A 17381-nucleotide genomic window follows, 5' to 3' on the forward strand; every position below is an offset into this window, starting at 1 on the left:
ACTTGTGTCGCAAGTTTCGTCGGAACGAAATTACGGAAAGTTAATTAACAAACGGAGACGTAACAATATGTTTGAAGCTGGATTTTGTTTGAGCTCAACTGTGTTTTATTCAATTATTATTATAAAGAAATAACAGTTTGTTTGTTTTGAAAATGAAGTTTTTAGAAAAGTTCAATTGGTAAAGATGGATATTATTAATCTATATTAGCACCGTTTTTATAAATGTATAAATACAATTACAAAGTAATTCCCGTTTATGCAAAAACAGTGAGTGCATAAAACATCACACCCCAAACCTGGATTTGAATTTCTTTATAATTAAGCACAAAGCTACACAATATGCTCTTTGTGCTCTGCCCACCACGGGTATCGAAATCCCGATTCTAGAATTCTAAGTCCGCAGATATACCGCTGTGCCACTGGGGGGCTTGAATTTTGAAGTCATCTTCAAGGAAAATGTATATGGAAAGTTTCTGTTGAACTAAAACAAACATATTCTTTTGTTTAAATAATGTTTAAAGTTTATTAGTAAAAACTTATTTTATTGGAAGGTCATGTTTGTGCTTATTTTTTAGAGCGAGATACCAATTTTATTTATGTGATTTTTTAATAACAAAATGGAAATTTAGAGAACTCGTTCAAAATAACGTTTTTCCTTTTTTTTTTTAAACTAAGCGTATTGATTTGTATTTATCTATAGGATAGTAATAGAAAAGGATGGTCAACAACGTTACAAAAGATCTGTTGAATTTGAATTGTTTTATTTGTGTGAAAGACGTATCTGTGACCTGATACCAGGAGAGTGACAGGTGCTTATACAGGGTGTCCCAAAATTCTGCTGCCATTGTAACATTCAGGAAATTAACATTTCTTTTCTTGTTTCGTAGCAGATGTTTTAGATAATGGAAATGAACATTGATGAATGTGTGGAGGTGATCTCGACTAAACGTCTTCAGTATTGTATCAGTTTTGAGGGCGGAAATCTTCAGCATATTCTGTAAATGTGTATAGAAATTCGGTGCATGGCAAACTATTTTTGGAACACCCTGTGGAATGGACTACCCCTACATCTTCAATCCTAAGGTTAAAAATCTAAAACTTTATATGTACAGATAAATTTAAATTCTAAAATGAACGAAAAACAACCGAAAAAACATTTTGTTACGCATCTATGGCGACCAACAGCATTGAAACCCATTCTTTAGAGTGGTGGCGACGTTACTGAAAAAATATTTGCAGAAAGAATTAATTGTGGTTTAAAAAAATATGAAAGAGAACGAGAAAATACATCGATAAATTAGCTTCTTGAATCAATGTTTTAAATGCTAATTCTAGACCTTTTTTTCCAGCATATCAATTAGGTTTCAAAGAAAGTACAGCACTCGGATTTGAAGAAAGAATGGTATACTAAATATAAATAATGTAAAACTCAGCGAAAGATGATAACAATCTTTGAATAGAAATAAATAGAGATAACTCAATTTTTTTGGATAAAAAGGAAATAAACATTATATTTCTTCTGAATTATCAAGGCTTTTACAGGCACAGTGGAAATCCTAATTAAAATAAGAACACAAATGCATAAATTAGGAATCCAGGGTGAATTGCAAGGTGGTGGGAAGTTCAGGGGAATTTCACTCACATTACGCGAGGGGCGTATGTAGTAGCAAAATATTAGAGACATTTATGGGTCCGTAGAGGAGTTTGTGTCAACTATTTTCATACCCGGAATCATCACTACAAACCAGAGGATGACACAGGCTTTAATACTTTTGTCTTTTACATTTCACTGAGTATTTTTTTCTAAGTGCGCTGGATTCCATTGAAATAGAACTGGATAAAAATATTATAAGACCAAGATTAAATGGTAGCAAAGAATGCCAACAAGTTTTGTTTACTATTATTATACAGTATCTAAATTTCTATCTGATAAGTAATAACTATATGTAAAAGCAAAAATTATCACTGGCGCTAATTTCAATAATCAGAAACAAATAGTGATGTGCTAATAATTCTCGTTAACTAAAAGCAATTGATCGAAAAAGTTAAGATACAAAAAAGCAAGACATCACTACCAGACTTTCAGTTTTCTTCGTCATATTTTGAAAAAAATACTTTGCCCTGTCAGAAACGTTTGTAAGAACCGTCATTTATTAACATTTGGATAAAAGTTAATATGATTCTTACAATCTTTCTAAGACCTCATAAATATACACTTACAATATTTAGCCACGGTATAGCGGCTCATAGAATGGCTCTGAGTTTTTTTGTTTTTTTTTCAAGCTCAAGTATCCAAATGTACAAAAGGCTATTAAATTTGTATCAGGTGACTACATGAGAATGTTAGTAAATGGTATGAGTATGATGCCTAGTGGTTCTGACATTTTCTGTAGTAATATAAAGATTGAACAAAATATATTATTTACTCTTTTTTGTATGAAACTTCCACTTTGTATAGTATAGATCAAAAATAATTTTAAATATCGCTTTTTGCTGTTATTTTTTTCATAATTCTTATCTATCACAACTAGATAAACTTCGTATTGTAAAATAATTCTGCACGCAAGACCAAAAACCTAATGACATTTTTTCTATTGAATGATCTTTCATAGTTTTTTGCACATTGAAATGCTACGTAATCATGAGTTTTAATGTAAAAAATAGCGTTTTATCTACCATTAATAATCGGTTCTTTTTATCAAAGCATCGTTTAAAAATGTGGTTCTTGACTGTCATGTTTGCAGGTTCCATACAAATATCTAATATGTTTGTGTTTGCGCTTCCTTTCTACAAAAAAATGAGCAATTCTTGTTATATTTTGATGAAACCTTTTCGTTAGAAGATAAACTTACAAAATATTTCTTCGTTATAACATATATTCTGGTTATATTTCAACACCATTTCAAGACGCTATAGATACGTTTTTTAGACTGTTTTATTGACTAAACATTAATCATTTTGTTCAGAATGAGGGGATATGATGGATAATCATTAACTATATTATTTATCATAATCCAAACTGTTCAAACGTAACATTCTATTGACTGAAAAAAATGTATACAGTTTTAATAACTGATGCCAAATCATTGATAACAATATTTCTATGGTTCATGTTAATATAAAGAATGAAATTCAAGTTTGACTGTTTTGTTGTTGTTGTTTTGTTTTTCGGTAAGAACCAACTGTAGTTAATACTTTGGTTTGATGATATCAATCTTTTATGTAGTTTTAATAGTCCTGTGCAAATTTTGTTCCATACAATCTTGGAAGCAATTAGAATATGGGAATGTGTTTTTATTTCAGTAATGAAGAAAAGCAAATGTTTTTCATCTTAAAAAGTTTAAAACTGTTCTCATGTGTAGCAACAATTTTATTGTAATTATAATATTTACACAGTATAGTACCATGTGTAAATTATTCACATAACTATTTTTGGATTGAGAACAATGCAGAAAATCAGAACACATATGAGGCCCAAAATACAGTGAAAATTGCTAAAGATCTATTACCAATCATACACCTAAGATATTAGGTACTAATATCCTTATAATATATCTAAAGTAGTCTAATAATTACTATGTGTTTAGTGACGCTGGAGACAAGATCTGTGATCTCAAAACAACTTAAATGAAAGCTACTTAAACGAAGCATAAAATATTAATCAATATAAAAAATATACATATTAAGTAGTTATAAATATTCCATTACATTACATATAAGAGACAGAGGAACAATGGTTGATATTGCACATTATTTAACAAAGTGGAGTAATAACATTTTTTGTATACAACTGTTCTAATATTTCCTTTTTGTGTCATTATAAAATTCAGAAGTTTTTTTTTTGTTTTTTTTTTATAAATACATCTGGATATGCTTTGAGCTTTGGGAAACGTAGAAGGAGTTTAGTAATGTGCCACTGAGTTTTGAATACTTCATAGTGATTTTGAAATCTACCATTAATACGTTACGAAAATAGAAAATAGGTAATAGAAAATATTGTGTCTTACGAGAGCTTGGTAGGTATTCATTGCTAGCGCTGCCACGAGATGGCGGTCGTGAGCATGGAATGGAGGCTAGAGCCTCTGTTCCAGTTAGAACAACAGGAAGCTCTGCAGCATTACCAAAGCGTCCTCTATTTCTCCCAAACCGGGCTCTGAAATAAATGAAAAGCGTTGCTAGGTTGTTTGTCAAAAATATCAGTTTGTAATATTTCTATTTTATTAAACAAAGAAATGAGTGTATAAGCGTAGACATTTTCTACGATTTAAGTTTCATCTTAAGTGTTCCTATTAAAATTTTTTCTGTTTATATCGCAAGGGTCTGTTTTCAATTTAAAAGATTAAATAACATTTAACTCTTAAGTCCAGTTGTACACAAAACTATATCTCATTATTTTGTGATCTGGTTTTATTTTTTAAAGAGAAAGCAAATTACATAATTGTGAGATGACCCACGTTAAACTGTAAGCAGACTGTCAACGTGACGTTAACATTTCAATACAATAAAATATAATAGGTGATCTAGTCAAAAATCAACAACAACATTTGTTTATGCTATTTTACAAAAATTGAAGTAATATGAACAGCCTTGGACTTTTTAAAACTGTTTGATAAATATTAGGTGGCCTTATAATTCATTATGAGTACTTAAGAAATCAATGTTAAGGTTTGTATGAGTAGAAGGAAAAAGAGGGTCAGTAGTAGTAAAAATACAATAACAATTGAAAAAATATATATATACATAAATTAACAAAAAGAAAAAATTAATATAATATCAGATATACAGTTTAGCATTATTCTAAAAGAACATGGCATGTTATTAATATATGCTGTTAGCGTTTCTAAAGGCAAGATTTCAACATCCAATCACGATTATATCATGTTGTTCTGCTAAACATTTAGGCTACTGTGAAAAAATTTATTTGACATAATAAAATCACTAAACACATGCTTTATAATTTTTAGTCCCACACAAAAATTACAAACGAGTGATTATAAGGTTCACAGTGTGCAAAACGGAATACAAAACTTATAAATCATTTCTATGTCAGATTATTATTAAGCAGTAGAAAAGAAGTCCGTAATATGTTCATGTATTCAAGGTGGCGTCATATCAGTTATACATCAAAATAGTTTCAACTAGATGTCACATAGAAGGAAAATAAAGTTACTAGTTGTAAAACAACCTTAGTGTAGCTAAACAGGAAATAAGTATCTAGCAACTATTTAAGTGTCTCTGAGATACGAACTGCACAACGTTAGTCGATAATGTCATGTCTATAACTGTTCAGTACAATATAAAAAAAAACTACTTGGCTTGTAAATATTTAATGATGGTTTGTGAATTACAGAAAAAATTACAAGAAGCTCCTATATTTTGAAAACAATCTCGAGTATGAAACTTATAGCAAAAAAGAATTATTCTTAAGACTATAGCGAGAATTACGATTCATTAATATTTTCTTAGAAATCAAGTAATTTCATGAAAAAATTGGAACAAATCTTAGATTTATTGAGAGTACTCTGAACAGAACTCATATTCCTTATACATCTACACAACTGTCACTATCAAGTAACAAGAAAGTAGGAGCAGGTTCTACTTGAGTTAAAAATATTAATTTGACAAAACTTACATGAAAAGTTTGCAAAATATATGATAAGTGCTGCTTCATACATGCTTGTGCTTATATGTGATTAATGGCTATTACATTACGAACATAAAGAGAAAGTGTAAAGTAGAGAGCTATAGGTCCCTGGATGTGGATGTTAAAGCCTTGAAGCATATGCTCAACTTTTGGTATCGACCCTTGATTATTTTTTGTCTAGTATAGAGTTGAAATAACAGTAGACAGTTGATTCGAATATTTTTGTAGCTAGGATGTGTGTATTTTCCTAGGAGGGAAAACCAACACCTGGAAGAGATAAGCTGATTTGTAAGGAGCAGCATTGTAAAGATACAAGTATCATATGTATGTGTGTGTGTGTGTAAACAGAAGAGATTAGAGATTAGTGGGAGTGTTTTAAGTGAATAAAAAGATGGACATATTCATTCACCTGAAATGCCACGACACTTTTTAAAGCCTTTTGTATTAATTTCAGAACAAATGGTAACAGCTAAAATAAAGTCGTTTTTGAACCCTAAAATACTTTTATATATTTAAATACATTGATGACCATAATATAATTACTCTTGGGACAGAAAATGGATATTACAAGTACTCATACCCGACAATAAATATATAATTTTTAATGGTTACTATGAAATAGATATTACAGTTCAATGAGGACTTGATCTTACCTACTGAATAATCTGAGCACTAGACAGAAAAGGGCAGTTCCAATCATTACTCCAGCAACAACCATTATCCCTGTCATTAGATCAGGATTCTCAAGAATTCCATCTCCCTTTCCTAAATGTGCAAAGTCGATAGGATGATACATATTTGATTAAAACCATATAATTTTAAAACCGATTGTAGAAAATAAAGGTGAGCGATCGTGATAGTCCTGGAATGAAAATATTGTTAAGAGTAAAGAAAGTGATAGAGTTTAAAGCTTATGATTCAATTAAACTTAAATATCTAAATGTTTTTTGCTCTTGTTAATATCATACTTTAAGAACAGAAAATTAATTACATTAAGAACCTTAGCAAAGTACTAATTTCATTGTAAACGAAAACAATATTTTCATTTCACAAACACCTTACAAAAACAGCTTCATTACTTAAAAAGAACAAAAACTTTAATTTTCTATATAATGTATTTCTCCGTATAAAGCTGTAAATCTCCTGAGGGCAAAACAATCTCTGAAAAGATCGTTATTACGTTGTAACTTTAATCGAATAGGGAATTCCCACCTAAACCGTTGAGAGTGGCAATAATTTAGACACTTTTTTGTAAAGTGTAACGTATTTCTAGAGCACCTATTAAAACTACTTAGATCTACAAGCGGTGGAATAACCGATTAGTCAGATTATAAAATCTTTCATAAGAGCAAATATGGATAATCTATGTATAACAAAGTAGTAACTGCGTCACAACGTGAATTTTTGACAATGCTGTATCGTAGTTTTCCTTAATAAACATTTATGTTTACCTCTGACGGATATCCAACATAAACATGAAAGTACAAGTGGTTGTTGCAGAGCTTGCGCAGTCTTAAAGTTTGTTCTGTCAACCGTTAAGGATTTTTACTTGCACAGAGCTTAAGATTCACGAGAATAGCTGTTGAGTGGTGTGTTTCTTCAAGTAAAATTATACTTCATGATTATTTCTTAGCGTAATGAATTAGCTTGATACGAACGTTTCATTATCCTCGCCTGAAAAGTAACAACTCTACCAAAGTAAAAACTTTGTTTTATCTATTTGAAAATCAAAACATACACATGCAATCACATGCTATTATTTCGCACAGTGTGGTAAATAACTAATAATTATATTCACATCAGTTCAGTTTGCTTAGAACGAAAGTTACAAAGTACTAGAAAACCTAAATTTCACGTAGATGACTGCAAATAGTCCCGAAACTGAAACTAAGAATGAGTTGCATACCTCAAAGACATTGACTTTATAATCACACTACACAGAAAGATGTAGAACATATGAAAATTTCACTCATTTCTATTATATTTTCTGACTAGAAAAATGGCCTAAACCAGTCACATATAAATTTAGTGCTCACATAATTATGTGACTTTTAAATGAAAAATGTTTACATTCGGCAAATACGAAGTAGAAATGATACTCTCAGGTACTTTTCTAGTAGTAAAATAATTGAAATTCAGTGTGCAAATAATGTGTTCAATTCCTCAAAATTATTAAATGGTTCAACTAATATTAATTTGGAGCTTTGACCACTTTATAAGCTTTTAATCTCAGAATGCATCATTATCGCCTTCTAAAGTTTTAATTATAATCTGCCAAATAGGGGTTCAAGCAGACTGTAGTGATGATGCATTAAAAATTTGTTCTAGAGTTTATGCTGTTATAAACAAATCGTGTTTTCTTGTAGCCATTTTTATTTCAGATAGTAAGCATAAGATGGAACTTTCACGCACATATACATACACATGTAAGCAAGTTAATGTTACAGATGACTTCTTTTCCGTTTGTGAAATCACTACAAAAAAGAAAGAATCACAGAATGATATTTTTCAAACCACCTACCGACGTGGATTCATATAGAAAAGAAGAGCATTTCACCTTATAAGTGTCATCTGGTTTGGATATAAAACTCGGTTTGATACAACACATTATTTTGGGCTTAATTCCTGTAGATGGGTAGTTCCTTGGTGATCAATCGACTACCAATTAATATCTGAGGTCAACTTAGCGCCTTAATTTGTGGTTGGTGTAGCGTCCATCAAACCATACTGACGGTATGACATCTTCTTAATGGGTATGATAAGCGAACATCAATGTTTAATTTCTGCTCATGTCATCTTTAATTTTTAAAATCGTTATTAGGGCCTTAAAATGCTTTAAACTGGAGACGCTGCTTATGTTTCTCTACCGTCATCTAGCAAGACATCAGTGCCTCACTTTCTAATCATTCCGTCTATAGATAATAAATATTTTTCTTATCCACAATGGTCTATACGTCTATTAAAAACTTCAGTTAGGGGACCTACTAGTCACGGCACCTAAGCCTAGTGGTATTCCCACTAATGTTACCTCCCACAATACTCTAAACTCCTACAGACCAGGAAATGTTGGATCCTGTATTCCCAGTACCCCAGATGATATATATTTCTTCTTTGTGGAACTAAGGTATTAAAGCTGACAAAGAAATCTCGAGCGATCAAAACAAAATGCATGAGTTGACTAAGGTACCAATTCTATTGATTTTCACCCCGTTTCCCTACTGATACCAAAGCAGTATATTTAATATTCCAAAGTAGTTTACTTGTTTCAAGAGTCAATGATGCCATTTGGACATTTAATACTTCCTGTGGTAGATCCTTTACCTAATTTGATGGTAAGGCCAATACTAACAATTACTATAATGCTGATCAACTGTGTGTCAACTGTAAAAACTCAAACCCTTTTTATTCATGATTATGCTTTAAATGGAAGGATGGAAAGAAAATGTTTTCTCTCGAAATGTTAAAAACTTCCCTTATGGTGATGTATATAAAGTAGTAACACCAACTGTCAAGCAGAATTATTCTTCAATCATGCATTTTATCATTTTGATTGGAATAGAGACATCTATCTGTTTACCACCATCTGAATATTTTTCACTCTAGTGAAGGCTTTGTCAGATCCTGATGATCCACTCTCTGACAAAGCTGTGTCAACTTCCAATTCCGTACCAGCATGCGATATCACTAAACATTCGAGTCCTGCCCAGTCAATTCTTCCCTCCAGGACCATTGTGCTCTTCTGACATTGTTCTTTGAAATTACTGTGTGGGAGATTGGAATAGTTGACTTTCAACTTTAAGAACATATCTTATGGAATTTCAAAAGACCCAGCATAGACAAAAAGTACGTCTAATATGTTAGGAGAAAAAATAAAACTTTCAAACCTTTGCCATTTAACCCCATTAAACCTTATAGATGATAACGTTCACTTTAATGTGGTGGAACTCTCGACGTTTAAGTTCTAATGTAAGGGACCTCAAGGCCCTGGTGCATTCATAACAATAGTCTTGCATCTTTTTATTGGAAATATCCTGATGTTACATTCTCGACTTGGCAATTATTCACAGATGTGTGGTAGTGGTTGTGATTCGCCACGCTCTATCCATATTAACTTCATTTAATATACCAATATATCATTTAGTATAGGTCATCGCTATCCGTGTCCCCATCGACTACAATATTACAGTTTGTTCTCTGTTTCTGTCACCTTGGAAAGAGAGTGATTAGACGAATCTTGATTATCGTTATAAGTGAGCTGCCATCGCCATTTTCCGTCTTTGGAAATTGCATTAGATGTAGCCCACTCCGGAATTTTGTCAATTCAAATGGGAGGGTATATTTATTGTGTAATTGCTTTTAAATATCTTTCGCTTGAATTATGATGCCCTTAAATCTTTCCACTACAGGCTTTTATTGCTTTTGATCTATCTATCTACGTATTCACCTGGTTCTCTTCTCTCATTTTATAGATAGGTTGATGAAAATATGTTTTTACCAAGATCAGTAAGAGTCAGTACCATTTTACTCATTCAATTTCTTGTACAGAAAATTGGCTTATTTATCCTGTTGTTTTTGAATATCCAAGTTTGTTGCATCCATTACCATGCTAGAATTAGGAGGATGGAGTTGGCTAAAAAAGAACTCAAGTTAATCTCCTCTGTTTCAATCGATCCTCTATACATTCTATATATGAATTTTGAAACATTCTACCATAGACGAGCTTCTAACCTCTTGGTGGAAGCTTTGAGCATGACAGCTGACTAACAGGCTTTTCCGGGTTAAGTCTGTATCGTAACATTGCTTATGTAGTTTGTTAATAGGAATTTATTTCTGCAATATTCTACATTGCTCACTGATTTTATTTCATCAACTTCTTTTATAACTTGATAAGCTAATGCATGAGCCTTGTCACTCTGTTGTAAGTATTTTACTCTCTTGCTTATTACTTGGCATTCAACATTGACAGTTGCTTATATATCTGTATTTCTCCTATTGATTTTGCATTTGATAGTGTCATTGGGAATCGCGACACGGGTGAACTTGACACTGTTTTTACCTTTTCTGGGTTATTAACCTTTATTACATGATTTAACGTTTTACAGTTGTTTTTACCATTTGGTATTTTATTATATATATATTATAATTTTAAAAGATCGAAAATTTTAAACTATACTATTTTATTTATTATGTTTGAGGCAAACAGTGTTGGAAACCATGCACTAAAAGAAACCTAAATTAACAAGTCAACTAACTTTTCAAACCTGGATATAAAATGAAAATGATACATTGATATAATCATATTTTTTCTCAGTCTTAACACTCATTTGTTAGGATCAACAGGCATACTCTGCAAGGTCTCTATCAGTAAAGTGTATTTCACTATTCCAAAGAATGATTGGCGCCGTTTCGATTCAGATAAAGCTTGTTAACATTGGAATTTTTCCTCTTGTTTCCGAATTTTATAGAGATTTGAAAAAACACAGCCAGTTTTAAAGTGATGGCCAAATACGTATATAAAAGAGCCTAGGTTAACAATTCGACCATAATTGTGTTATGTTGTGCCAACATGTGATGGTCTGCATTCTACGCAATAGATGTCTGATTCTTCCTTTCCTATCAATATTTGCAGTTCTTTAAGTATTTGCATTTGTAGTTTTTGCTAAAACAATGCATGATGGCTAAAGTGTTTTACATTCTGTTGGATTCACAGTTTCTTAGAATCCGTTGTAATGAAGTGATCTCACTACGACGTTTTCATGCTTCAGAAAGTATAACAATATCCATATTTCCAGGCTTTCTAGATTGTACATAAAAAAACAACATATAAGTACTCAGAAGTTTTTAGCACTACAATAGTACTTATAAAATCTGAAACAACTTATTTATTTCTATTGTTGCATATTTACTAATAAAAAATATTTATTATTCTGATGAGTTTCTATCACATAACCAAGAAACCGTGCTATAACGCACAAAGGGCAATATAAAAAAGTTCATTAACAAAGAACTTCAAAATCAGGAACAAAAAGTAATGAAATGTTCAAAAACATTCCATGCGTGTATATGTTATTATTATTAACTCCAATTACTTTACTGTAAAACTGATTTTTTCTTTACTCAGATTTATTTGTTTTTAAGCGCAAAGCTACAAAATGTGCTGAGTCCGAATTTCAAACTTATAAGTCTTCAGACTTTTCGCTGAGCCACGGAGGAATCTTTATTAACTGCAATAGATTCATATGTTGTGGAACTTTATATATTATGTATATATCCTTAAACTATTACTTTTTCAATTATCTTGTATCGTTATTCATATGTTTAAGCCGTTTTAATTAATCGATAAACAGCTGTTAACCATTTATAAGTTTTTAAGTTATGATTGTCTCAAAATGTGTATTTTATTTAAAAAACATGTACCTCAAGTAGCCTATTTTATAAATTCTATTTATTAAATGTAATTAGTCATTACTTGATATGACATAAGCTTCTATATTTTCTCTCCAATATTTTTGACCATGAGATGTCAAAAATGTGATTAATTCCAATATATTTGTCCATTTCTTATAAGCCTATTTCTTCTGTTCTTGGCTGAGGCTTATTTTTCTCTAGTCTTTGTTGAAGATCTAAGTTTGTCTTTTATACATTTTTGTAATAAATATATCAGCGAGTACTTTATCTTATTACCCTCGATCCAAAAGGGGGGGGGGCGAGTAGTATTGCAATCTGGTCCGTGTGTGTGTGTGTCTGTTTGTCTGTCTGTGTTTCAGCGCGCGTATCTCGAACACTAATAGACTGATATACGCGTAAGTTTAATACAAGATAGGAAGTCAACATGGAATAGCTCTCTCTGGTTCTTTTTATAATATATCACCACAAAATAACAGAAATCACAATACGAGATATCGAGTATCCAAAATGTGATAAAAAATGACTCTTATAATATATAACTTTACGTTGAAACTTTGTATCAACATTTTACCTAATTTAACAATTGCATACCCTCGCCCCGCCACTCCTTTTCGAGATTGCATGCGTTTATATTGGATAACGTCATATTTTACCTTCGGAAACTCGGAAAATCCTTCTCAGATCCAGAATGATCAACGTTCCGGATGGATCATTTTTGGTAGTGTGATGAGGAGTTTCAACCTTAATGTGCTCATGAAATTTGGTACAAATCCGATCACACCTTACAGAGTTATTAACCCAAAACCTCGAAAATGCCCTATCTCTCCATTATAAAAATGCTTCAAAGTGATCCAGAATCCGGATGAAATTTGGGAAATATTTCTTCAAAGCCACTTGTAACTGAATTTAAAAATCAGAAGTTAGAACCTTAATGAATAAATTAATAAGATAGGAATACATATTAAAGTATATCTACATAATACTTTGCTAGCTTCGTTTCAAATTATGATAGTTTCAACAAGAAATAAACAAATTTAGGCATTAATGATTGTTTTATGATCCCATTAATCTAGGATTTGCATCCCAGTCTTACTGTTAATCACATGCTTTACTTTATTCTTAAAAATTAACTAATGATTATTAAGTTATAAATACAAAAATACCAAATTTTCGGATGATTTATATAATAGTTACGTCATATCTCTCACCAGTAAAGCTTGCAAAAATTTTATTTTTCATTTTATATTTTAAACTTGATGTAAAGAACTGAGATTTAACCTAAAGGCTTTCAGGTGACAAGGAATATAAAGTGCATTAATATCGATAAAAAAAGGTATAATTCAGGAAAAACAATACAGTTTTATCAAACTTAGCGTTCATTTTTAAAAACATACTAATAACTAAATTGTATTAGATTTCTATACAACACAAATACATGTTTACACTTGATGCTGAAAATACAAGACTAAATATCTGTCAATTCTTTTTCATAAAGGTGTGAAATACAGTAAAAAGCATTTAAACAAATATGGTAGCCCACAAATGACTCAGCTGCGAGTCTGAGAGCTTTTAACGCTAAAAAGTAGGTTTCGATAAGTTTGTCAATGTATGATTGTAGAATTTGGTTCCAAATGTCCTGTATTAATCTTCACAATTCCTCAAAGCTGCTTAGTTTCCGCTTAACCTCCACAGTTTCCATCTGAGTTCATACAGACTTAATTATAGTCGAATTGGAAATTCGATTGTAAGTCGGATTTCACTGTTAATTAATTTTTTTTTATAGTTTCGAAAGACAGAAATGGGTCTGTCCTAGGGGTAACATTCACACCTGTACTTACAGCTAGGTCATTGCCATTTGCTGCATGTTCGAGATCACTATCTTGCTTGAAGATGAATCCTCACCCAAAAATTTATGTTCCTAAATGTTTGCATCTAAATGGAAATTAAAAGCTAAAAGTTGGTTGGTTGTTTTGAAAGGAAAGTCATAATGAGCTATCTGCTGGGTCCACCACGGGGGAATCAAAACCCAGATTTTAGCGTTGCAAGTATGTAAACTTACCGCTGTCCTCCCGGAGGACAAAATCTAAAAGAGACATTAGTGAAGCATGCCGATATTTTCTAGTGATAAACCTGGACTAACAAATGTTGCTGAACATAGTATTGAAACCATTAGTGGAAAAGCCAATATTCAGTAAACTACAGCGTTATTCGCTCTATAAGATAAAATTGCTTCATGAACAAGTGGATGAAATGCTTCGTGATGGGTTGATTGAGACCCCCCCCCCCTCCCTACAACTTCTTCCTGGGCTGCTCCAGTACTTAGTGTTAAGAAAAAGACTAATGATTTCCGGTTCTGTGTGGGCTACAGGAAGTTGCACCAAGTCTCTGATACTGATTGGTATGTCGCCTCTTATATATGATATTCTTAATGTCTTCTCAGGAGAAACATACATCAGCACTATAGACTTGCCAAGTGGATACTGGCAAATAGCTACAAATGTTGAGGATAGGCCCAAAACTGCTTTTGTAATCGAAAATAGACTTTATCAATTCAAAGCGACGCTTTTGAGTTTAAATATATATATGCGCATTTCCAAATATATAGATAAGATTTTTAAAGCGGCAAGAGAGTGTTCGAAACCATATATTGATAATATTCTTGTACTCTCGCCAAGATTTGAACGACATCTCAAGGACTTTACTTATTTTTTATAAGCTACATAATTCTAAACTTCACCGTGATAATTAGTAAATGAGATACATACAATTGGGGGAAAAGGTTAAAACTGTAAAATATTTTCCTAATCCAAAGAATTGCAAGGAATTAAGTGTATGTGCTTGAAATGATAAATGTCTTCCTAGATTTGGAATAACTGCTGAACCCTTATACCAATTAAGGAGAAAATATGTCTAGTGGAATATGACTTACCAGTCTCAAAATTCGTTCCAAAAGATACAGCAGGCATTACTAATGACCTCAGTTTCCCAATGTCTGATTAAAAGTGAATACTACTTTCTGCTTATAGATCCTTCAAATTTTGGACTGGGGGCAGTTCTGTGTCAGAAGTGTGTTATACACATGTTAGTCGAACACTGAGTTCAACAGAAAGGGACTAAAAAGCTGCGGAGTTAGGATATTTAGCTGTAGAGAAATTTAAGACTTATGTTGATGGCAAAGAACTTACAGTTATCACCGACCCTGCTGTACTGAATTGCTACATACAACTTCAGGTTATTCGGTCGGCTATTGCGTTGGTCTTTGAAGTTACAGGACTTGCCCATATATATTATTCATAGAAAAGTAAAAGAGAATCCGTTACTGGACACTCTCTCTAAGTATCCTGTGGATTCAACAGAAGAAATCCAGATTTGCCGCCTAAACTTTGCCATTGTTGACATTAGCAATACAGAACAGTTGACTACTAAACAAGTTAGATACAACGATTACCTACAAATGTATGGTTATTTAAAAATTGGAGAATTGTCTGAAAATACATTTGATTGTTAAAATAAATTATTGCAAATGCTCGTTTGATCTTTATTTGTGATTTCAACGTCACTTTTGAAACGTATCTAATATTTTTCTTTTATTTATCTTACGAATAAGGTGTGTTTCTTCTTCTGGTTCTTTTTTTCTCTAAATTCATTATTATTATTATTTTGGTGTGAGTAGATATCAACAACGTTCCTTGTTTCTATTTGTGTTTGAGTTTAAGGTTGCGATATTTAACTACAAAGTTCTGGCCAGCCACTACGTAACTATTGATTGATTTATTATTTTGGTGTGAGTAGATATCAACAACGTTCCTTGTTTCTATTTGTGTTTGAGCTTAAGTCCTGACCAGGCACCACGTAATTACTGATTGATATTTTGGAAAATTTGTATGATATCAATAAATTTGTAATTTAGCATACCGTGGTAATAAAGTGGTTATTTGATACATTATTGATAATGTGGATGTATGATATATTATGCTCTCTTCAGGGTTTTCATATAGTTCCTACTGGGAGATATGAATGCTTTCATCACACTACTACTAGGAATTATTTGATTTCCTGTATTATTAAGGGCATTATATTAGTATGACACTGTCTAATTGGTTAAATGACAACCAATTACATTGTAAACTATCAACACGTGACTCTCTATGGTGCAATTTATTTTCATAGAATAGAAAGGAAGCAAACCCAAATATTTGTATTTTATACACCTTTTATTAATAGTTTTCATAATTATTTCCAATATTGTACAGTTATGCAAATAGAATTTTGATTAATAAAATGCCCTAGTAAGAAAGACTATGACAAAACTGTCCACATTAGTTGCGCTTGTAAATATATTGACAATATTTTTTCTCTTAATTATCAAAGTTTTCTTGAAACTGTTAAACACATGCATTTATCAACCATAACTCACTTTAGGAAAAGCTCTTCTTTTACAAGGAAAGCAAAATACCTCGACTTAGATATAAACATCGTTAAGCTAATACCTTGACTTAGATATAAGCATCGTTAATCAAAGTTTTCAATAAGATTTTTCATTTTGAATTTTTGCGTTTTTCACTTCCGAACACAAATATTCCAAAGAAGTTATGCTACAACGTTTACTCCTTGCAGCTTATTAGATACAATTGAACGTTACAAAAATTCATGGACAGCTTATATCATTGTTCATATACAAAGCTTCTCCTACTGCGTATCGAACACACAATTTATTCAGTTTGCGGGAAAGTCAATAATGCTCCTTGCTACTGAATATGGGATTACTAATTCTTTTTTTTTTAGAAAATTGCGACCTTTTCAAAACTATCACGTCTACATCTTAAGTACTTCATTAATTTTAAGATAAAATTTATAGCTTTAGTATGGCGTCCGCCGTGAGTTTAACATGTTAATATATTCTGTATAATAGCTTCTTATAAAGTTTATAAGCACACATATAGATATAGCATGACATCATTAGTCTCACTTGTTTCTGTTATTTGTTGAACTTCACACAGAGCTACTCGAGAGCTATGTGCGCTAGTTTTAAAGTAATAAACTAGAAGGAAACAGCTAGTCAGCATCACTCACCGCCAACTTCTGGGCTACTCTAATCGAAAAGCGAGATTTGACATTCAACGCAAATACGCACCCACGACCACAAAGAATAGGGCGTGATTTTCTTTTTTGCTGTAGCAGGGCGTGAACCACTGGGTTGGTAAATTTTTCTATTAGTTATTTTAATTGTTATACCTAACGTTGCTGTAACTTCTTTGTTTAAGCCTTATTATTATAGTGACATGCTTTCTCGTACTGTGTTGTTGATTGTATTATTTAGGCATGTTTT

At 31.8% G+C, this 17381-nt stretch overlaps 1 protein-coding gene across 2 annotated transcripts in view; it reads right to left on the reverse strand.

The window, feature by feature from the left end:
- LOC111084978 overlaps positions 1–17381 on the reverse strand; it is an 85581-nt gene that overhangs the window by 4485 nt on the left and 63715 nt on the right. For both annotated transcript variants that reach the window (XR_002609850.1, XM_022381748.1), the window contains exons 4-5: positions 6298–6409; positions 4008–4153 (exon numbers count right to left, since the gene is read on the reverse strand). Coding sequence is in view for 1 of the 2 variants with exons in the window: in XM_022381748.1 (XP_022237456.1) it covers positions 4008–4153; positions 6298–6409 (258 nt within the window). In the remaining variant the exon portion in view is untranslated. The remainder of the gene's footprint in view (positions 1–4007; positions 4154–6297; positions 6410–17381) is intronic.

Source organism: Limulus polyphemus, unplaced genomic scaffold (assembly GCF_000517525.1).
Source record: "Limulus polyphemus unplaced genomic scaffold, Limulus_polyphemus-2.1.2 Scaffold188, whole genome shotgun sequence".
NCBI lineage: Eukaryota > Metazoa > Arthropoda > Merostomata > Xiphosura > Limulidae > Limulus > Limulus polyphemus.